This window comes from Prorops nasuta, unplaced genomic scaffold (assembly GCF_024137725.1).
Source record: "Prorops nasuta isolate Cenicafe-Biocafe unplaced genomic scaffold, Cenicafe_Pnas_1.2 PNAS00006, whole genome shotgun sequence".
NCBI classification, from domain to species: Eukaryota; Metazoa; Arthropoda; class Insecta; order Hymenoptera; family Bethylidae; genus Prorops; species Prorops nasuta.
The window spans coordinates 550,285-573,863 of NW_027116803.1; the positions used below are offsets into that span (position 1 = coordinate 550,285).

The window sequence follows — 23,579 nt, forward strand, 5'->3', positions numbered from 1 at the left end:
GTTCCGCTGGTGCATTAACAAATTTTGCAAATTAAAATTTCCAATTAGAATCTTTCAGCTGATTTTAACGATATAGCGTAATGGAGGATGTCGGAGGGCGGATCGACGAAAAAGTGGAATTTTAAGGGGATCGTTGAGCGATCTTCTTTACCGTGCGTCGGTAATGCAGATTTGACGCACGTTTCGCGCCGAGCAGGGAGACGGGCAACGATTAGGAGGTTTGGTAATTAAAGCGTGATTCTTGCCTCTCGTTCAGCTTCCTCGAAGATCTTGAAAAAGATAGGATGGGATTCGAGAGGTCCGCGAGCCGCTTAATTATTTAACGTAAGAAGCTCGTAAAGACTCCGCAGTTAGCAAACGCGCGCGAGTGTCTCGCGGATGGGAATAACAAAGTGAGCCGCGGCTTAATGAACTTAGGAACCGGCTCGTATCATCTATAGAGACCCTTATGAAGCACGTGGTGCTACGGCCTCTCGGAATTTATGATGACCCATCGCTCCACGTTTCTTCAACAGTTTTCTTCCTTTCATGCTCGACGGATCATTAAGACGATCTCGCACGAACTCAGCGTTTGGATAAACTCGGTTTTCCAGAGGAGAACGTCATTAAACTCGTTAAAACTCGGAATTCTATCCTAGAATCTCTCCCCGGTTTTACGAAAATTTTATGACTCCCAAGATTTTATTATCCACCCGACGATGTAACTCTTTGGGAATTGTTCGGAAAAATTGAGGAGTCGCGTGATGAGTTGGTGGAGTGACGCGAGATGTATCGGTGAATTTAGCGAGGCAATTGGACGAGGTCGTCGTAGAGTCGTGTGGTGGAGAGAACGAATGTTGGGGCTGCATAGCCATTAACGCATTCCTAACCTCGACTCGGCCAGGTTGTGCATCCCGGTGGATTCTCTCTCGTGCGCGGCTAATACCCCCCCCCCCTTTCCCTCCCTACATCACGAAGTTAGCCAAGCGTTTGCTCGTGCCTCCGCTCTCTCCGCTTCTCTTTCCTCGACAAGATCCCCCCCCCCCCCTCCCACTCTCTCGCGCGATCCTTTCTCTTCCTCTTCCCCCTCCCCATTCTCCTCTCCCCCCCCCCCCCCAGGAGCCACTCGCGGAGCAGAGTGTCGAGGTTATTTCCAGCTCCTGTACGCTTCTTTTTCCTCCCTTTTTTTCTCGCTGTCCATTCCGACGATTCCGTTCAGTAGAAGGCGGAACACAGCCCGGCAGCTTTTCGAAAAATCAAGCACGACGATTTCTGCGCAGAAAATAAACTTCATCCGGGAATTACCTCTGGATGAACCCTGCCGCCAGCCATTGCTCACTGCGAGCGCTGCTGAAATGGATTTCGCAGAAAGGATCTTACTGGATCTGCTTCCAGCTTTATACCGGACGTATCGCAAATTGATCCAGCATCGCGATGATTAGCTCTCGCGGCTTGCGATTTTCTATAACAATTTTTAATATTTATGCCTTAGCGCGAGCTCTGTAACGCAAAGTGCTTTGTATGATTCATTGGAGAATTTATATGCACCGGGTAACGAATAAAACGCTAATGGACAAAGAACCTAGGGAAGGAGGGGGGGGGGGATGAACATTAATAGGATGAGCTGTCCGGGGGGGTTGGGTGTGTTTGCGCGAAAGAATGCAGGATATACGAGAAATTTAATAGGCGTACGACAGGGGAGCGAGACAGAAAAGGAAGAGATCGAGAGGAGAAGGAGAGAATTTGAGCAGGAAGGTTATCTATGGCACACGTGGGCCCGGCAAAAATCTGTCGCGCGCCATTACTGCGTGCCAGTTAATGGGGTGGTGTCACTCGCCGGGGAAGACAGTTTCTACGTTCGTCTCCGCCTGACAACTAAATTAACTTTACGCTTTCTACGCGTATACGTTTCCACCTATTATGCACGTTTCCCGAACCCCCTCCCTTTCACCAAAACTATTCCTATTCAGAGGTCCTCGTGGATGGAACTTACCTCAACTCGGTTTTATTCAAACGCGTCAATGAGGGTTTCTATATACAGGGTGAGGAAAAAGAACGGATACCCTTAAATATCTATCAAACTATATGTTTTAGAAAAAAATGTTTCAAATAGAAGTTTTAGGATTTCAAAAAATCTATCATATCAGATTATAAGTTTCGTTTTATATAGCAAAGTGAATGTAAGGTCAAGATCACTTTAATTTTTTTTAATGGGAGCCCCTATTTTTTATTACATATTCTTGTTGCTTATTTCAAGAGCTTTCCAAAGCACTATAGGAAATTGTTTTTATCTTAAAAATTGTTTAAGTTACAGACATAAAATATGTTGCCACGGACATTAGCGTTGGACTTACATTTCGTGCGTGCGTGTGGGTGTGCGTGTGTGCGTGTGTGTGGGTGTGCGTGCGTGTTCGTGTGGGTGTGCGTGCGTGTTCGTGTGGGTGTGCGTGCGCGTGTGTGTGCATGTGTGTGCGTGTTCGTGCGCGTGTACGTGTGTGTGCGTGTTCGTGCGCGCGTGCGTGCGTGTGTATCTGATACTGTTGCTTTTGTGTGTATGAACGGTTTAGATCAAATGTTCGAAATGTTCGCCAAGTGCAGTTTGGCAGTATGCTAATCGGTCATAAAATCCTAACGTAGCATTCTGAATGTGTGCTCTTGGAATCAACACGGCTTGATCTAGAATGCGGCGGCGCAGTTGTTGTACATTTTTCGGCTTTTCTATGTAAACTTTATGCTTCAAAACGCCCCATAAAAAATAGTCGAGAGGCGAGAGGTCCGGCGATCGCGCAGGCCATTCAATCGTACCTCTTCTCCCTATCCAACGGTCAGCGAAAACTTGATCCAAATAACGTCGAACGACTCTTCCATAATGTGGCGGAGCGCCGTCTTGTTGGAACCAAATGTTTTCCATATCTTCACCAACAGTTGCTCTTATTGCAGGAATTATTTGATTTCTCAGCATAGTTAGATAGACGTCTGCAGTTAAATCTCCTTCAATAATGAAAGGACCTATTAATGTATTATTTAAAAGACCTGCCCAAACATTAACCTTACCGCGATATTGCGTATGTGATTCGTCGATCCAATGAGGATTCGAGTCCGACCAAAATCTACAATTATGTCGATTAACTGTACCATCAAGCTGAAAAGTTGCCTCGTCTGAAAAAACTATGTTGGGAAGTAAGTGAGGTTCTGCAATTATTTTGGACATCATGAATTCGCAAAACTCTAAACGTCGATCAAAATCATCTTCATTCAATTGTTGCACTAATTGAATTTTATAGGAGTGGAATTTCTCCTTTTTTAATATTTTGCAAACTGACTTTTGATCTATTTCGTGTTCTAGAGATGCCCTGCGAGTGGAAGTGTGTGGATTCTCTACAAAGGATTGTAAAACATCTAATGACTTCTCAGGATTAGATGCTGTTGCTGGTCTTCCTGTTTTTAATCGGTTTTTAATGCCACCAGTTTCTTCAAAGCGCTTGATTGTTTTACCAATAGTAGCTTTAGAAATAGGTGTATTTCCATTTCGGAAGGTTGCATTAAAGATCTGCGTCACCTCTCTGTACGATCTTTGTCTATTTCCCCAGCCCCTTATCATTAAAAGAGTTATTCTTTCATTTTCGGTGAGTTGAGGCATTTTCAAAAAACAATATTAACAATAAAACAAAGCACAAACAACGTAAACAATAAAAAGTAAATTGATACGTGATTTGGGGTCTCACTGATACCGATGATCTATTAAACCAACAGGCAATAAGTAATGAAAGTAATTAAAAGCATTAAATATTGAGTCGTTATGAAAACAATAAATAACGAATATTTGCAAAAATAATTGGGACGGAGCAACTACAAAAATTACTAATAAATATTATTCAAAATGGCAATGGGCACTAAGTAGATTTCTAAATATTGAGTTGTATATTTTCCAACTTATATTAGGGTTGTCTATGCGGTGTGAAAATCTCATGTGATCATTCATACACCATAACACATACAAGAGATGCAATCTGGAAGAATACATTTTGTGTAATATTAGTTCCAGTGATATCATAACTTCAGAGGTCTGTAACTTAAACAATTTTTAAGATAAAAACAATTTCCTATAGTGCTTTGGAAAGCTCTTGAAATAAGCATCAAGAATGTGTAATAAAAAATAGGGGTTCCCATTAAAAAAAATTAAAGTGATCTTGACCTTACATTCACTTTGCTATACAAAACGAAACTTATAATCTGATATGATATATTTTTTGAAATCCTAAAACTTTTATTTGAAACATTTTTTTCTAAAACGTATAGTTTGATAGATATTTAAGGGTATCCGTTCTTTTTCCTCACCCTGTATATATATATATATGTACATATGGTTTGCTGCAAAATTCACTGAGAATTATTGCGCTCTTTCCCCTGCAGTTTTTATGTTCACTGCTTAATTGGGACCAAATAATTCAGAGAATCGTGTTGCGCGAGACTGTTTCAGTGTGGTGGCTTGTTTATGAAATCTGAATGGAGGATGAAGCGAGTGCGTGGAATTTATTAAATGAACCGGGACGAATAGAGGGGAGAGCGTGTCAGGTGGGGTGATTTTGCGTGGATGATTTCTGCACGAGGCTGAATGAAATGGGAGACTCGACGCTATTTTGAGGGAAGCGCATGATACGCGTTGGCTGGCCTGATCGCATTTCCAGTTTCTGCGATCCTTGGTTACCGTGGAACCCGTAGGCCTCGTAGTAGGCTTCTGCTTTGTGGCTTGTTCGTTCCCGCAAGAGCTCTCTCCCCCCTCACCCCCCTCCCCATGCGCGTCCCGTTTCTTCCCCCACCCACTTCTCCCAGAATCAACGCTGTGTTTACAGCGAGTGCCCTTTAATTCGAAATCGCATCTTATATTTATCACGGGAATAAATAATAATCCAAAGAAAAACCTCCAAGTTTTTATCAATGTTGTCCACTACAATATTGATGTAAGCTATTATTCTTCTCCGAGGGTTTGTTATTCCCATTTCGCAACGGTATCCACCATGCAAAAACCGCATTGTTTTGCAACACGCTGTACCGCAGTGACACCGGCGATATTCCTGTGAAATCGGGTAACCCGATATTTGAGTTTCGAGAAGAACGCGAGACTCGTTGGCTGCTCGTGTTTGCTTTAGGCTTTGCGTAAATAATATTTTGGATTCCGCCGAGTTTTCGGTGGAAAGATTAAAAGTACCAACCAAAATAAACATGTCTAGCATCGTGTTCCCTTTAGTTGGCCGTAACATTGAAAAATTACGAGGCTGCCAAGTCGACCCTATTCGTAATCTCGTACCAGGAACTGTCACAACAACTCAGTCTTGTCAATCTAATTTCTTTCGCCAGATAAATAGGAAGAATTTCTCAAGCGAGCGTCCCCTATTCAAAATAGTATAGTGTTATGGAACGTAATAGTCACAATTATACTTGAAAATAAAAATTCTTTTACGGTCTTCCTGGAAAATCTTTTGAATGAGCTGAAAACAACTTCCATATACGAATGTCCATTTTCTAACAATTTAGTTTTTATCAAGAATCTTTCGAGTACTTATATATATATATATATAAAGAAGCAAATTCCTTTCTTCCAAACAACTCGATCATTCCCGGAGGATTAACGAGGACTCAGGTTGGCAGATGTTTTCCTTGTAGGGAAGTTTTCCATTTCGTACAACGTTATTCTCGAAGCTCTCTGCCGAGGCTCAGGTGCGGGACTTATCCAGTTAATTAAAAATCGCGTTTGAGACACTTTCGGCTAATCAATAAGTAATTTCGTAAAAACCACGGGGAGCCAATTAGGATGATCCTCGTTGGGGAACTCGTGACGTACGTACAAGTTGCGTTAAATTGCTTACACGGATACTCTTGAGCAGCGTTAGTTTCACCAATCGTTTCTGATTTATACTTGATTAAAAAAATACATCATCCAATAAATTGAGATTAAGGAAAAGATTTTCATGAAAAAATAAACATTTCAAGCTGTTTTGCTTCTTTGATCAAACTCGTTGATAGGAGCAGCGGAAAATTTGTCGAAGAACCTCCGGTCTCGGTTCGAGTGACGCTTTAATTAAAATATCCGGGTAATTGCAAAATTGCTATTGACCGACTCGAGTACATCAACGTGGGACAGTGGACTGTGCAACCCGGGATTAGGAGACGTTCGTCCCTAGTCGTCGAGTCGCGCACCACATACCAAACACATTTCTCGTCAATGTTCCATATACGAAAAAAAATATGTGAATAAATAAACGTCTCGTACGTCAGTTTTCGTTAAAATAACCAATAAAATCGTTCATCGATATTAAAGGTCCAAAAGTATTCCTGCGATATATCTCGAAGAAATTATAGTCCAAGCGATGAAAAATACAGTTTGCTGTTGGATAAAAAAAACGTCGTGAAATTAGGCAAATTGGGTGATCGGGAATAATTCGGCAAGTGGCACGAATATGTCGAATAGTTCGATGACCGTCCCGGAGGATAGGTTAATGGCGTAATTCGAGGATGTTTGACCAAAGTTGGCCTTAAAACATCGAGGCACGGCCGATGCGTTTACACTGGCACGGAGTTCTTTCTATTAGGGGAGTCCCCTTATCCCCTAATGAAAGTGGCCCTCTCGGTGAGTGTTGGTGCGTTCGAACGCGAGCTGGCGCTGCTGTGTGCGCGCGCGTCTCGTTTACTCTCGGCGGGCGCAGGTGGCAGGACGACTTTCATGCTGACAATAATGGCAGCCGGCCCAGCCGGAATGACCGTTTTATTGTCAGAATTAAGAGCCTTATCGTGGCTCACGCTTTAATTAAGAGGCTCGCTCGATTACAAAATTGCCATTGACCAGCCTAGACGCTTATCCTCTTCCCCCACCCCTCGCCACATCCACCGTCCTTTTCCATAATAAATACGCGACTATCCTCGCGATCCAAACGCGCGTTTTTCTGCCACTTTTTTTCTCTCTTTCCTCTCCAATCTCGGCTCTTATCCTTTTATCCAGATTTATTCACCACGCGTGTCCATCGTAAAATTAGCATCGCAGATTTAGACTTTGGATTTTCGGCACACACACACACACACACACACAGTCCTCTCCCTAAATTATTTAGCATTTCCACCACAGTGTGGTTGCTATATACATGTTTCGTCGCTTTTATTTTTCCTCGATCTCCCCGGCGTTTTGCTTACAAAGGAAACGATCTCGAATTATATTCGGCTCGGGCACATTTCGACGCCGCGCGCCGTGACAATAATTCGGATTCCCGAAACAAACGAGTCCCTGGCATTGCGTCGCGTTGGGTTGCGTAAGCGCCGATTGTTCCTCCGGGAACTCCTACTCCTCAGCCAACGATCCCAACGTTTTCAATGGAAACGGCACGCTTCGATTCCTCTCGCTTCCGTCAGCCTCTCAGCCTCCAACACCGTCTCGCATAGTCTCTGTGTGTGTGTGTATATATATATATATATATATATATATATAGTGTGCCGTAAGCAGGATTTTTTCTCACTCCACAGTATCCGAGGAGAAAAGTGCAAAGTCAACGCGACTTAAAAATTCTGATAATTGCTCGAGAACTTAACGGCATTTTTCGAGGGATAATGGGAAACGTGAGAATTAGCGCGGCTACCAGATAATCGACAAATTAGCCAACTTCCGGAATAGCGAACTCACGCGGGAACCGATGAGCCAAACGAAATTTGCTGGTAATCCGCGGTTGCTTGAATGAAATATCAATATCTTCGGTATAATTTATTCCACTCAGCCATTCTTCGCTCGGCAACGAAAATAATTTGTTAATTTTCTTAGGTTTCTTAATTTTGTTAATTGCCGGAGGACGGGGAAGTCGTTGAACAATCACTCTGCTAACCCAAAAACTCTTAAGCTTCCTCGCTAATGCAAATTTCCCCGGTTAACGTTCCTCCGCTGTGTAAGCTGTGTACCGTAATTTATTCGAGCATCCAATCGACTTTTCTCATATTTAACATAGCGTGATAAATCAATTATACAGTTGGCTCGAAAGTTTCACAGAAATATTTCCATTAGCCATTTCGTTGAGGACCGCTTGGATCCACAGTGTTCATTTACGCTTTTGCCCATTTAAATCCGCTGTTCTCACTTCGCTCGGATTGTTTCGGGTTTCGCGCCATCGAATGATATCATTGTTTTGCCCAATGCGTCGAATTTCACTCGATTGAATTTTCCAACGATCGATTCTGGTAGGATTGGCTGATTCGTCGTGTCGTGGTGGCAGGGTTGAAGGGATAAGGTGGAGGGGGGAACAGAGAGAGAACCGAGGTCCAAGTGTCGAATTCGGGACAAAGCGATTAGCCACGGCTCCCAACGGCACGTGACGATCATTTCGCGAATTCTCCATGAATAAAGCTTTGATTGGGAACATACTGGGACCAGAGTTACGCTTTCATACGCCTACGGGACTCCGAAAGCCTCGGCCAATTTTCCCGGCGATTCCTTTAACGCGTGCTTCGCGTGGACTAGCATTTTCGACCGATTGAAAACCACCGTTGCCAAATCAACGTGATTTAATTATTTTTGCCAAGAGAGTCCCATTTGTGTTCTACTCAAAATCACTGCATTCTTCCTCCCTCTTCATCTTCCTGACGTTGGCTCTGTGCGTATTAACCTCCTTTGATCTCTGCAAATCGCGCGTGGTGAAAAAATGCACTCGCCAAATTTCGGTACAAGACCCGGACTCGATGAGCAGAATCGACGAGTAATCGTGTTTCCTTCCGGGGAAGTCGAGGTACTTGGGAAATTCGCGTTGAGAGCGAGAAAAAGCTGGCCAAACAATGGCGTCTAGCATCGATATGTCTGCTGCGGTGCATTTTATTTTAGCTCCGCTGGCATTTATGCGTCGGGAAATAAGAAGAAGCGTGCTGACAGGGATTTCGAGGGAAGAGGAGGGGGGAGAATGGAAGGGGAAAAAATAAAAAGGAATGCTGACTGCTAAGAGAAATATGGACAGGAAGAAGGAGGGCTGGACCGAGTTAAGAAAGAGTAAGAAGGAGGAAGAAGAAGTGGGTGGAGGCTTCATTTTCCCGTCGGCAGCGAAAGACAAAAGGCGAGTGAAAAGTTAAAAGAAGACAAAAGGAGCTTAACACGTCACAGGAATGACGCGCCAGTCCCGTAGGTAAACCGGCACACTCGCCGGAGCATAAAGGGAACATAGCAGCAGAGGGGCTCTATATATTGGCGAGATCAAGAGGGAATGGCTAGAGGGATATGTGGCAAATATAAAAAGAAACTAAGAGGAAGGAAAGGCACGAAGCGGAAGAGGCAAAAACCGCGTATGATCCTGTCGACTGAAACCAAGCAACTGGAAACAAGCGACAACGTTAAGCTACTTTCAATCTTCCTTCTCCTTTTCTCTTTTTCCTCTTATTTATTTTTTACTTTCTTTCCTTTTGCCTCCTTTCCTTCCTCCTCTCCAACTTTTCACTTTTCAAACACACTCGAGCAGTTTACGATCTTTTCCACGACAATCTTTCTCAATTTAAAATTTTCAGTTGGCCCGATTCATCGTCCCATTCCAGATAATACAAGGTATAACTGGTTAGATTTATAGTTGGTTTTAATGTAAATTTCGTCTTCCCGGCTGGCTCGTTTGGTAAATTTATCGATTTTGCCCGGACTATCGGCTTGATTTATGAAGCTTCGAGGGAGGAAGAGCTTTCTAATCGTCGTAACACGGCCAGGAAGTGCGTTATTACGACTAGAATGAGCGAGGTGCGCGGGGAAACTGTCACGTGACGGATACACACGATGGTTTTTCATCGTGACCACGTGCCACTTTCCAGCGCGTCTCGACCGGATCAACCAGTCCACCCCCGGACGAGCCTGAAAAAGTCTCCTTTTCAGTGGGTGGTAGCGTAAAAAGTAGCAAAGGTCGATGCTTCGAAAAATTTTAACTCTTTACCTTTTATTGTAGTTCGAGGCATTTTGTTTTGAAAATAAAAGAGATTCATTCATTTACGAATAAAATTTATGAATGATAGTTTCTGAAATTGAAGATCTTTGGGTCGAAAGTGTCGTTTTTTCGAGATGAAATTGTTTAAAAAATAGGCTTTAAACTTCAGAACTTTTTTATTTGACGAATGCTATCATTAAGCAATTCTTTTATAAAACTTTATTTGTACCACTTTAAAATTAAATGGATTGCACAATAATGTGCTTTGGAAGGGCTAGTGCTGCGGAGCGAATATTTCTTTGCGAGGCATCAGCCATTTATCAGTTTTTGTGTTTACCACTTTGCACAACGATTTTCGAGCAATTCTACAACCATCGATAAACACGCTGGATTTTCGTCCTAAACACGTGCCATTTTTTAGTGCATCACAACCAGATGTAATAGTCCAGTCCATCCCCGGAAAATACGGAAAATGTCTGCTTTTGAATATTGTCGATAGTACATCGTGCAACCTACTAACACGTAAATTTAAGAAAATTTACAGAACCAACGTTTAGCTTGATAATCGATAGAAATTTGTTTATAAATAATGGAGCAAGAGTGAAACTTGAAAATTTCAGGGTATGCCGGAGTGATTTGTGGGAATGTCGAGTCTTTGGGAGGAAAACAGATAAATCAGGCAGTCTAATTCGATGGGGGCGCTGGCAAACAGCGTTAATCTGGCAAAATATTAGGCGACAGTGAAGAAATTAGCCAGTGGTACTTGGCTCGATTAATTACCGATGGATTAAACTGGTTTATGCTTGCAAAATTCCGAAAGTTTTTAATCGAATAATACGAAAATACGATCAATTTTGCTCCAACTGCTCGAAGCTTTCGCAATATTACCGCTCCGGTTCTTAACGGTCTGTTGATACAAGCTTTGATAGCCTCTGGAAGTACTCTGGTGTACTCGTAAAAATAAGATTTTGTAGATCTATTCTCTTCCTCGTTACTCACGAATAATCCAAAAACTTTAGCCAAACTACCTAAACCAAAATACACGATCCAAACCTCTGTCCGTTGATGGATTTTAATTGTGATTTATTTATCGGATAAAATGGCCCAAATCTATTCTTGCCTCAGTTGCTCATTGGATTATCAAAAACAAAACTATATTCTTATTTAATCTACTGTAAACAAAACTTTGTTACTTTTAATGGACTATTAATACTAGACAATTTAAAATTGCATTCTCCCAAGACGAAAATCCACGTGCTATTTATGTTTAACAATTTCCAATTTTCGACGAGAACTGTCATAAAATTTAATATCGGCCCACCATTGGAGTTTATATCGAAGGGGGCGAGCTAGGAGAAACGCGTGTCGCTTAAATCGATACATTTATTTTCGAGGCGTTGCTTATGAAATGCGTCCTGGTGAGTTTTCTCAAGAGCGTCGCGAGATCGATAACGGAGATTAGAGGGTTGCGTAACTTGCCCTGTTATTTTAGGATCGCGAGGAGCCGTTTAAGTCGCTGTGGAAACATCGCCAAAGGATTTTCCAAGCCAAGGATACATGCTGCGAGATATTTTTCCTCCGGGGCTTTCCTCCTTAGCGCCTGTGTCATGGCACAATGAAAAGAATACAGATTTCGGTAGGAATCCCTTCCTCCAACTATACATTAATTTACCGGAACAAGAATAGCTGCGAAATATTTTTTCTACCTAAAATTTAACTAGCCACTTTTACGTTGAACTTTCTATCATCTATATATATATATATATATATATATATATATATATATGTATTATAGGCGATTTTTGCTCTTTTTCTCGCGCTCCTATTCTTCTTCCCCCTGCCGATGTCTCGATTGATCGATTCGCGTCTGCTCGCGTTTAAAAATATTCACGAGGGGATCGTATATAAAAAGTGGCGATCCAATGGAATCTCGATAAAAACAAATGACACTCACCCTGCCCACAAACGATAGAATCGTAAAAATCCAGCAGAGTAGGAACCGTATACTATAATAAACCAAAACCGTGAATAATGAAAACTCGAGGAATTGGGAACAGGCATTCTGCTTTCTCGCTTAACCATTTCTTTTTTCTGGATCCTGTATATAGGAACGTTTTATAACCCTCCGAACGATAGAAATGATCGAGGACAATGACGAGTGGCTGGAGAATGATATTATAACAATGAATTATTCGTTGGAGTGAAAAATATTGGCTTTTAATTGAAAGCAAAGAGGAGGGGGATGAGAAAAATGAGAAAAATATCGACCCTCTTGTTATTTTGATTGCAGGTTCCTGCAGGTTCCCAGATAGCTGGGCAGGCGCCTGGTACCAACATGGGGAGGAGCCGGTGACGGTAATAAACGCGACCCATTTGGGCGACAAAATTTGTCTCGAGAGGAAAGATGACAAGTACATCGTTCACGCGTAAGTTGACCACTTTTCTCTCTCGTTTCAAGCCCATTTTTTTTTTACCATATCCCAGTGCAGGTAATTTACATTTCCTCGTTGTTTCCAGTGGTAACGGCAGCGAGTCGTGCTATCAGGGCTTCGTCATCTTTGGCAGACACGAAAACGTTATTCAGTATCGCCAAGGTGAGTGAACTTTTCATCGATAAGGCTTCATCGCGCGCAAAAGAAGAAAATCAAATCATCGTTTCGCCCTCCGCAAGCGCGCAAATTTTATTTCTCCCTGAGAACAGCAGTTTGCAACAAGTATGCAAGGCGTGATTAACGTTTCCACGGTTATTTGTCGTACATGGGAATGTCGATAAAAGCGTAGGTCCTATTGGGAGAAATTTTGAATATATAGAAGGAATGCGTATTTTACATGGACAATATCCGTGATGTAAGACGTTGAAATTCAAGAGGGAGATTCCTCGTGGCAGGCATTAATGCTTGTCAGTGTGGTGCACGCGATATTAACCCTTTGTGTTTCGTCGGTCCGATCGTTAACGATAACTACGTGGCCACCGTACCAAATATTCTCGCTATCAGCTTTTATGGCGCAATAATGCCCACTTTACGTTCGCGTACATTGGGATTTTCCCACGACACGCAGTCGTGCATCCGGACAATGCGTTTCCAAAAGCTACACACAATCCAGCTGAACCACCCAGCCGAAACATTTCGCACTCTCCACTTCGTTTTTTCTTCTTCACTTTTATCTGATTTTATCACCCTTTCCTAACGCCCGAGTCTGTCGCGCTGAAAATAATTTTATTCCTCCTCACCTTCGGCGAGATCGACCATCTTCCAAAACACGGAGGGATTTCGGGGAAAAAAAAGAAAAAAAGGGAAAACCTAGCAAAGCTGGTAAAATTTTATCGATTGGAATAATTTTAAAAATATGACGTTTCGGTCTAGGGCTTCGGGGTTTTATTGTGAATCCTTTTTTGTCTAGGATAGAAGCCCTGTACTACTTTGTAGTTGTTCATCTCTTCATCTTTCTCTTTTTCTCTTGTTCAAATTTCCTATCGTTTTCTTCGAGAGTCTATATATATTATATTCTTGTCCCTTGCCCGTAGCTTTCGTCCACAAACTGGTTGCTTCTCTCTCACTTTGGGATATACCTATATATATAATATTTATGTATCCATGGTGTATACATCTCTCTCTCTCTCTCTATCCGACTCCTCTATACCTTCCTAGTCTTTCTCTTTCTCCCCAACGACCCCATCTCCCCCTTTACTATATATATATATATATATACACCTCTCTTTCCTACACACTAGACCAATCCCTATTGTCATAAACGCAGCATGCCCTCTCCACAATTTCGAGGTTGATGGGCATAGCGTAACTAAAACTGACGTCCATTGTATCGGTCCATATCCTCGGCATTTGCTCCACGTTACCTATACTCAATGAAAGATCCTCTGCCGTATGCCGGATTACATGTTTTATTCACCCCCTCCAAACCCCACTCACCACCACTCCACATGCACCACTTTGTATCCCTTCCACCTTCTGCCCTTGCCCGTAATTTGAGATTGCAATTTTGTCGTTGTTAACTTTCCACGACCCCTCGAGGCTTATTTATGTTTATTGATTTATGCGCCATTCAGCCTACTAGATCCATCAATTTCTTTTATCCTCCCATTTAACTCGGTAATCTTATTTCATTAGCCTCGAATAAACTGAACAAATTTCAACGATTTTCCTTCTTTATAAACGTTTTTATATCTATACTGCATTATTATTTTATTTGTTATAAAAAAATAAATGTGATATTATTGACTCATTAATAACTTTAATTTCAGCGTTGTGCATGCCTCAGAGAGTGAGCATGGAAGATATGGACGAAATGATCAGAACGGACGAGCCACTGTTTTCTATGTTCCGATTGAACGCCAAGCCAATCCCATGTCCATTCAGTGGCTCCCCATTCACTTTCTCCTATAACAACGGGCATGGCGAATGCTCCTCGCCCGCCAGCTTAGCCGAAAGGTGCACCGATGAGAGTAAATTGCTCCTAAAGTTTCAGGCCTGCCCGGACCTAGTACAGTCCGAAAGTACCAGTAAGTTTCTGTCTATCACATTTCATTCATTCGTATTGTGCATTTTATTATTTTCTCATTGATCAATTATTATATATCTCAACGTTCTACCTTTAAATTCATTTAATTAACAGTTTGTTAATTTTTTCAAGCATTCTATTCACTAATTTTCTGATTTTGTTTCAATTACCTTCATTCTCAATTTTAATTGCTCCTTTCGTTAATTGATTCGTTTCTCTTGTTACCTTTAGCCGAAGAGTTACAGTGCCTAGCCACCTGGAAAGATGGTAGCAACAAGTATTTGTTGGGAGTTTTGAAAGGAAGAGCTGATATCGATGAGAAGACCTACAGATGTATTTTGTACGAGGAGAGGGCCCACCATGGAAAGCAACAATATTTGCTTGCCCAATCCGGAGATGCGACGTGTTCTGCATTAAATAACGTTTACGAAGGCTCACCTAGCATCAAACTTACCAAAGGTACGCTGAGAAATATTTTAATGCTTTTACAAAGCATTCGTATAACTCCAAAAAAATAATTGCAATTTTTTCCCTTGGAACATTTTCAGTGGATAAGGAAAGGTGTAAGTATCCATCTTGGGTAACTCAGCATCATCATTGGCATTCTCTGGATGGAACGAAAATTTATCACTTCACCAATAAGAATGCCACGCTGAAGGTAAAGTCTCAGGAACCAGAGAGCGAGGCTTACGACGAGGAAAAAATAGTTTGTCACAATTTGGAGAAACTTTATCCTAATGATAATATGCAGGGGCACAAAGTAAAACTCATAGCACACGTCACTAGGGGATGGTAAGCTGGCAATAAAAATAAAATTTATTTTCACCTGGAAAATTATCTTCCTATAAGACATTACTAATTTTTTATTATTACAGCGATATTGGGTACGTTTGCATGATTTTCCATAAGAGGGACGACCACGTGATTGAGCTGCAGCAATCTAGTAAGTTAAGCCCTGGACAAAATTTATAACGAGGCTAAATACCAATTGAAAATGACACGGGTAATAATTTTTCGCAGGTCACAAATCAGTAATACCTGATGACGCCTGTTCGATTGCTGATCCTTCAGTTTCAACTCCTATTACTCTCATCAGTAAATATCAATTTTGACCAATCGTTATTTAAAAGTAAATTAAAATTTTGGTGGGAGCAAATCGAGTAAAATTTGACATGTTTCAGCCCCAAATTTGCACAAAAGAAAATGTCCACAGCTGGGGCGATACTTGATATTGAATTTTGCACCTGGGCGTTTGCTGACGAGTATGCCTAGGAGGCAGAGACGTAGTGAAAAATTATCGAGAACAGCCAAAAGAAGAACTTGGCAGGACGACACGGAAGACAACGAATGTAGAAGTACAGATGTACAAATAGGTTGTAATTTACCTGAGCAAACTGAGATGTTAATTGGAAATACTTGTGATACCGAGCAAGTTGGTGAGTAAAAGTCATTTTAATAAAAAAACATAGAAAACTCATTGTTATTTATAGAAATTTAAGCCTTACTAATAATGATTTGTGTATGTAGCTTACACGTGCCATGGAAGCTGGAAAGAGAAAGACACTTGGTACACGATAGTGTCCCATAGAGACGGCTCCTCCTCAGGACAAGCTCAATGCTTTTCTATGAATCTAGGATGGAGTCCAGACAAATCGGATAGAAATGGACGAAAGCTTCAAGAGCAAGAGCTCTACCTTACAAGGCCAACGCATACTTGTTATAGTAATATTGCGGATCAGTGGACCTACAGACTCTCGAATCAAGGTGATAAATAAAAACAGTACATTCCTGAAATAAATTTCATCCAAAACTAACGAATAAAAGTCACCTGATCGATATAATTAAATTTTTCAGGCGTGTGCGAGGATTTAACGAAGGCAGCTTCTAGCACAGGGAATTTTTTGTCCTTATCTAAGATATTGTTAACATTATCTGTGGTAGTGGTAGTTTTAAGCGTGCTGCTATCGAGATGATATGTAGTTGCACAGTGAAATGGTACAAACTGTGTATAAATGTCTAGCAATGGACATTTATGGATTTTTAACTTTCATCTCTGGCTTAATTATCGGCTGCTGATTGAGCTACATGGCTGATTTTGGCAGCTATCTGGGTAAGCAGTCAATTGTAGCGTTCCTTTTACACCGAAGTGAGTTTGAGCGACTTGGATATACAGTAAAATTCTAATAAGAATCTTCATATTTGGAGAATTTCCTTATATAACTTATCATGCAGCTGAGACGCTGGACTGAGATTTTTTGTAAAAAGAAAGCTACTATTATTACTTATTGAAGTAATGAGAATGGACGTCCTAACTCGACATCGATCGTTAAAAGAACTTTTATAGTTATTGGGTGAGCATCTGTTGGCTTCCCAAGTCAAACGAGCTGCTAAGCAGTTTACACGTTAGCAGACTGTTACGTGGATACATTACTTTGTATACTATTTTATTTTATTTAAAATGCATATGGATATTATTTCTAAAATAAGATCTATCAATAAGTTGCCCCGAGCTTCGCTGCTCGATGGGAATTAAGCAGGAATCGTTTTTATTTATTCTTATTTATTATTTGTAAGGGTTTGAGAAACAGTCTTGGAACGCGACCACTTCTAAAGATGTAGGTTTTAAAAAAATCGATGTACATTATTAATAATCAAGCTACTAATGTAAATACGACCAGGGTATAAGTAAACTTTTTAATCGGCTATAAACGAGAGAGAGAGAGAGAGAGAGAGAGAGATTTGGACGAATGTGTAATTATACTATCTGGCTGATCGAATGATAAAGGCAAGCCGGTTCTAAGTATTAACGAAGGAACAGTTTTTATTCTTTAGCTAGTTTTATGAATCTGTATATATATACATATAATACTAATAATTTAAATAATGTATAAAGACTGTTTTTGAAGAGTTAAAAGTTTACTACCCTCATTCACGCTCTATCGTGAAACAGAAACGTGAGCGGAGTTCGTTCTTTGAAACAATTTTTCTATCCAAGATATTCTTGGAAGGGATAAATGTCTATTTTGCCAATAAGCGTTAGAGGTTTGATAACGACTCTTTTTTTGCTCGTGTCGACCAAAAAGCTAATGGGAAAAATGGCGGCTGATAACTATACTTAACTCGCAAGTAAAATAAAACCCCCTTCACGTCTCTGACGGAATTAGTGGACGTGGCCGAGGATATTGCATCACGTTCGTATTTTCTTATCTTTGGTGATAATAAAATTAGATTGGTCTAGATTATTCGCTGATATGCAGCTCAGCTAGCTCGTGGTTCCTCTTTTATTATTTTTATACGAGAGTCATCTTGGTGTAAGCAAGGCCTTTCATCGAATGAATTATAGTTTGCGAAAAGATTTGTATATGGTATTTCTGAATTTTTCTACAAAACTTTTACATCTTTGGATATGTCGATGCCTAATAACTCTGTTCCATATCTTTCATGGCAAGCTATAAATTTAGACTAAATATCTATGTATCATTACTATATAGGATACTTGTTATTTACCACAGAAAGAAGAAAGTTTTACGATGCAATTTTTTCGTCCCTCAAAGCTCAATAGTTTTGTACTTTTATTGAAGAGAAAAATCACAATCGAGTGTGTACATATACTGGTAATTTATTATGTATATAATATATATTATTGCTAGCTGCCTCCATATCTGACTCAGTAGCGTCCACTAATTCTGTGATATTTATTGTATATCTAAACATAATTGAATCTGCCAAAAAAAATTCGATGAAGCTGAATTCTGCAAGACATTTTTTACTGTATATACTAAACATTTTGTAATTCACAGCCTGTTTCCTGGAATTCATCCAGCACAACAATATACGAATTATATACAATGGAAGAACTGATGCTATGTAACGTTAGTCGTGGGAGAGATAAAAATACAAGAAAATTCTTACACATATAAAACTGTTTAATTACTATACGTTATCATCGAAAACACAGGGTGACGGTCTTGAATCGATGAATTCCGGAAGCAAGCGGTAAACGATATAACTCTAATACTCCTAAGGGCTAATTTGTAATTTCTAAGGCGTGATAAAAATTGACAAGGAACAAAGGTGTAAAGATGTGCATAAAGTGCCACTCGCAGACACTAAAAACGAAGTGATTCACTTGACTACTAACCATGGATACTACTGTACAAGAAGTATATATAATATAAATATATATTTTTTCGTTTATCACTGTGATGATTACATAATTATAAACATTAGCTTCTAAGACAACAGTTTTGAGTGTTGCTTTTCTTGCCACTTTAGCTTTTAGCGATGAAAATTAATTCATTTGTATTATTCGGGTCACTCGGACTCCTCGAGGACAAGACAAGAGGGTATCCTTGCCTAATTCACTTTTAAATTTATTGTCTCTGAAAATTGCGCATGTTACAGAGATCAAAGCGTTCGCTTATTAATACGCTGTGTATTGAGAGATTTGGCTAAATTCTTTTATTGCAAAATGGTACGGATGAATACTTTATTTTCTTCGAGATAATATCTTTGGTTCATCAGTGCGTTGGTTTTCATATCAGAATCTGACGTCCACTTTGAAATTGAGAGGGAGAGAGGGAGTGAGAGAGAGAGAGAGAAAGCAACCCAATGTGAATGTTTATATGAGTATTTTGCAATCACACAGACTTGACATTTTTCTCAACATGAGAATCTTTTGAATGTTAAATATAATATAACAGAGTTTAGAACCACTGCCTTTGTGTATGTCACTCTTCAATGGATAACGGAAAAAACAAACAACAACAAGAACTCATCGAGTAGCTTTTTATATTTTCAAATCTCATATCTGCCTTTTCCAGACGCTAGTTTATTCAAGTAGTTAAATGAAAATGGTCTCCTGTAAGTGTCAGGTGAATTCTGACAGGCAATATGAACTAGCATCATGTGTAATGTTTATTATTATATTTTGAATACGAAATATATATATATATATACATAAAACATTTAACGAGTCACGTTTGAGTAGAGGACACGATGATTCTCGCAATGGCAAGAAAATTGAATGGTTCTATTTTGCAAATCAAATCACCAACCACTCGATTCGCTATTAACTTGCCATTGGACTGCTCTCATCAATGCCTTTTCTCTCTCCAAATTGTGTTTTTACCTCCAGATCCCCAAATCGACGAAGGAACACGAACCATACGATTGAAATATACTCGCACAGCTATATAAAACTGCTTGGAATTGAAATTACCGCATCTCGAGACTTTTCAGGGAATTTTTGAACGGTGGCGCTATTAGTCCTGACGTCACTAGAGCCAACCTACCTCAAGCTCTCCAGTTCTGGGCTCGGTGGGAGTTGATTGGGGGCTTTTGGAAGGGTCGCGTCTCGCGAATCGCGTGAATCGTGCCGCGTGTAGGTAGCATTGGCTGGTGTGAAACGGACGAGGGACGAAGAAAAAGTTGCGGGAACGCGGATGAGAAAAAGGTGGGACAGTGGAGATATTGGTTTTGACCGAATGGTCCAAGTACACGGATAGAGCCACGTGGGCCAACAATCAATAGTGCAGTGTTGTTGCGCAGAGGTCAATCAACCCTGCAAGGGGTCAACCCGAGGTGCATTCATCCAGGTATGTGCACCCAAATCTCCAATTATTTCACACAAGCCACATTATCATCCCCATCACCCTCTCCCTTCCCACACAATTTCAGGTTCATCCTTCATTTGCACACAGTACCTTCCTCGATATCCTTCACTCTCACCCATTCCAGCTCCATTTTGTTGTAATTATTCCCAGGAATTTATTTCAATCCTTCCTACACTCCTATCTTTTCTATCACCTCCAAACGACCTTATTATATTTTTCCACCCTCACCTCTCATCCCTAATATATATAGTAATTGATATTTTTTTGATAGGCTTATTTATAATTATAAGAAATCTGTAGAATAAATTAATTTTTAAGTAAATCCGTGATTCTTACAGAATATTATGGCAATTTTTGGATTGATTTCTGAGTTATCTAAAATTTTGGAAAATTGAAGCTTTCAAAGGGAAACTTTTACAATACTACTTTCAGTGAAATGTGTGATTTGCAATTTGATTTATCCGGTCTCTATGTTGCGTCAGTCTAGCTGTTTAATAACAGGCTAGCTATATCAAAGAGGTTTCAATTTCTCCGAGAACAGAAAACTTGGGAGTATAATTGCATTCCTTGGAATCCTGAGAAGTCTCTAAACTGCGAGCTACTTCTATTATAGATAAATTATCACAACTTCTGTACATAAGAAGCTCAAAGGAAAGCTTTGGTTTTACAAATTACTGAAAGAATCTCCTCGCCTTTTGCCTCGTCCAAATATTCCAAGCATCGCATTACTCGCGAAAAAAAAACAATTTTAAAACTTAATTCATCACAAGAATTAACGCGAAACGTACGATTTTCTCACTACTCGCTGTAAAGTCAAAGAACAATAAACAAATAATTGGAATAATCATTTTAAGCTACCGTAACGAGCTTCCAATGTTGTTATTCCACCAATCAAACGATTCGATTTGCGCTTCATCTGCCGTCAATGCTTTTCATTTATTTACACCGATCCTAATCCGCGTCCGTGCACCCTTTTTATTTTTTTCCACTGTGTTGGCAAGTTAATTCGGAGCAGAGGAGTGAGTTTCATGAATTTATAGGTTGACCTGGTGCGTGGGTAACGGGCAATAGTGCTGACTACTGGAAAACCTGGTTTTCCAGGGACTATTCGAATTTTAGTAGTCAGCGTTCGATTAAAACGTTGCTTTTTTGGCCTGTACAATCGTGAAGGGGTCGTGAAATTGAAAAGAGGCGAAACTGGGGCAAAGGTTGGCTGAGGTGAATGGCACTGACGCTCCCTCCATCGTCTCTCTCACACCCCCCCTCCCTCCCTCTTTAGATCTCACCTATTCTGCCTTCCTCTGTACTGTGCACCTCTCTCTCTCTCTCTCTCTCTCTCGCGTTGTCAAAGCCTGACTCACCTGTTCAGATGTTCTCACGATTTGTAACTCCCCAGCTTTCAAGCTTCCCGGTCATTAGGCCATTTTACCTAATGACACGACATACTCATTTCACGCGACAATTTATTTCAATAGGCCGTAACGCATGAATTCTTCATTAATCACATCGTATACATGTATATACACGATTTCCATCCTATTACCCCTACCACCAGTGTGAAGTTAGCACTCCAAATTTTAAAAATGGAAAAAACCAAACAGTTCTAGTAGCACCCGGTCAAATTCTACAGCTCCTTGCTATTTTTCAAAAAAGTTCTGCAGATTGAACTCAAAAAACTGTAAAAAGATGATTCGGGGTGCCAACTTCACACTAGTACCCCTACCCGTTCTTCCATCGTACGAATCTGGTATCGCTAGAATATTGTTTCGTTATTAATGTGTGCCGGGAGTCGTCAGGAACGAATTTAAGAAATTTGTATCGATTTATACAATCCTTGTCGCCCTTGTGCTAGTGCTATACTACTTTTTTTTCTAAGTAGTGAAAGTCGACTATTGGATCTCCAAGAGCCAGTAGTAACAGTAAAGCATAAATTTGACGGAGAAGGAGAATAGATTGAACACGATGGCGTTTCAGTGGAAATGGTCAGAATTGATCAGACGTATCGAATGTGACAGTAGTACAAGTAAATGTTGGGCTAGAAGCTCGAGTGTAATCTCGCATTTTTCTCGTTCGGAGCTCGAAGGACGAGGAGCAGCCTCCGCTTGGGCAATGGTGAAGATTGCTTAAATTATCAAGGAGAGTAAATCTGCGCCCTTTGGAACCGTGCAACTGGCCATTCTATTGACGAAGGGCGCAATCACTGAGAGAAAAAATTGGATCCTCAAACTATACAAAATATAGTTCTTTTTTTCCTCAACTATTTGCATAGTAATGGCAACTATTGCACTATAATTACTAAATATAGTTAATTTTACTAACATAACATAGTAAGAAATACAAGAAAAGTCAAGTGGAATCAACCATAAATGTTTAATGAAACGAACAAATCTGAAATATTTCAAATATGACTATAGGAATGAAGTAGAGACCAAAAACGAAAAATAGTAATGTCTATTATATAAAGTTGTTGAGGTAATTGAATATTAATAGATAAATGTAGAATAAGTATATGGTTGCCTCAAATCATTTTTGTTAATTACAAAAGCAATATATTTTACTGAATTTTATTAATAATTAAGTAGTTATTGAAACGTTTTGGTACAATGAAATATAAAACTTGTTATTCATAACTGACACTATATTTTCATAGCATACCTTAAAATACTTTAACAATTTTAAAAATAAATTATTTATTAAAACAATAGCTTTGTGCCTCGAAATAAGAATTACTAACATAATTTAAAACGAAATGAAATTAATAATAGATATAACATGAAGTACGAAAATTCGTATTATATTGCAGAAAATAAGAAAACTCTATTTTTTGAAATATAGAGTACAAAGAAATTAAATTATTATTATAAATTAAAAGTACAGAATTACAAGCTTCAAAGCAAAAATTATTACAAATTATAATCATCATATGCAACATATAAACCACCATTGGATAGCATAACACAATTATTTGGTTTTGTAAACTTTAAAGAATGAAATAACACAAATTTATATTCGTCTTTCTCAACTAATTGAAAACCCTGTAGATGTTCGTCTTTTCTAATACATTCCAAAATTTGAAATATAAATGCAAAACTTGAAACTTCCAAAGCGTCAATCTTTCTTTTCAATATAAATCTTATACGTCCAAACGAAGGAAAATCTTGATTATCTAATCTTAAAACTAAATGTCGAAAATATTTTATATCTTCTATAGTAACATTTTTAACGCATATATAATCATTCAAATTAACATTGCAAAAAGATGGAAGCTGTTCAGCAGTACCCTTCAGATTTTCAAACATTAAATGCTTTTCAAAAGTTTCAGAAGAAATAAACAATTTGCACATATAAAGCTGGTATTTCATAGCAATAGTTTTAGGTAAATTTTTTTTATTACTAGAGCTTTGTGCTATCTTCTTTAATATGCGATGTTTTGCCTCAAATCTCATTGTCCATATATTACTTAAAGGTCCTATAGCTTCCATTATTTTAGCATAATGTAGCATATTATGGTGTTTTGGTTTTAAAGTGTTCTTACTGAGTTTTA

General features: G+C 39.6%; 1 protein-coding gene across 2 annotated transcripts in view; it reads left to right on the top strand.

The window, feature by feature from the left end:
• LOC136774028 (uncharacterized) overlaps positions 1-19,385 on the top strand; it is a 33,221-nt gene extending 13,836 nt beyond the window's left edge. For both annotated transcript variants that reach the window (XM_066728062.1, XM_066728063.1), the window contains exons 3-12: positions 12,193-12,328; positions 12,420-12,496; positions 14,164-14,421; positions 14,652-14,879; positions 14,969-15,212; positions 15,296-15,363; positions 15,441-15,515; positions 15,602-15,856; positions 15,948-16,184; positions 16,275-19,385. In XM_066728062.1, coding sequence (XP_066584159.1) covers positions 12,193-12,328; positions 12,420-12,496; positions 14,164-14,421; positions 14,652-14,879; positions 14,969-15,212; positions 15,296-15,363; positions 15,441-15,515; positions 15,602-15,856; positions 15,948-16,184; positions 16,275-16,393 — 1,697 coding nt within the window. In that variant the 3' untranslated portion in view covers positions 16,394-19,385. The remainder of the gene's footprint in view (positions 1-12,192; positions 12,329-12,419; positions 12,497-14,163; positions 14,422-14,651; positions 14,880-14,968; positions 15,213-15,295; positions 15,364-15,440; positions 15,516-15,601; positions 15,857-15,947; positions 16,185-16,274) is intronic.
• Positions 19,386-23,579: the final 4,194 nt, after the last annotated feature.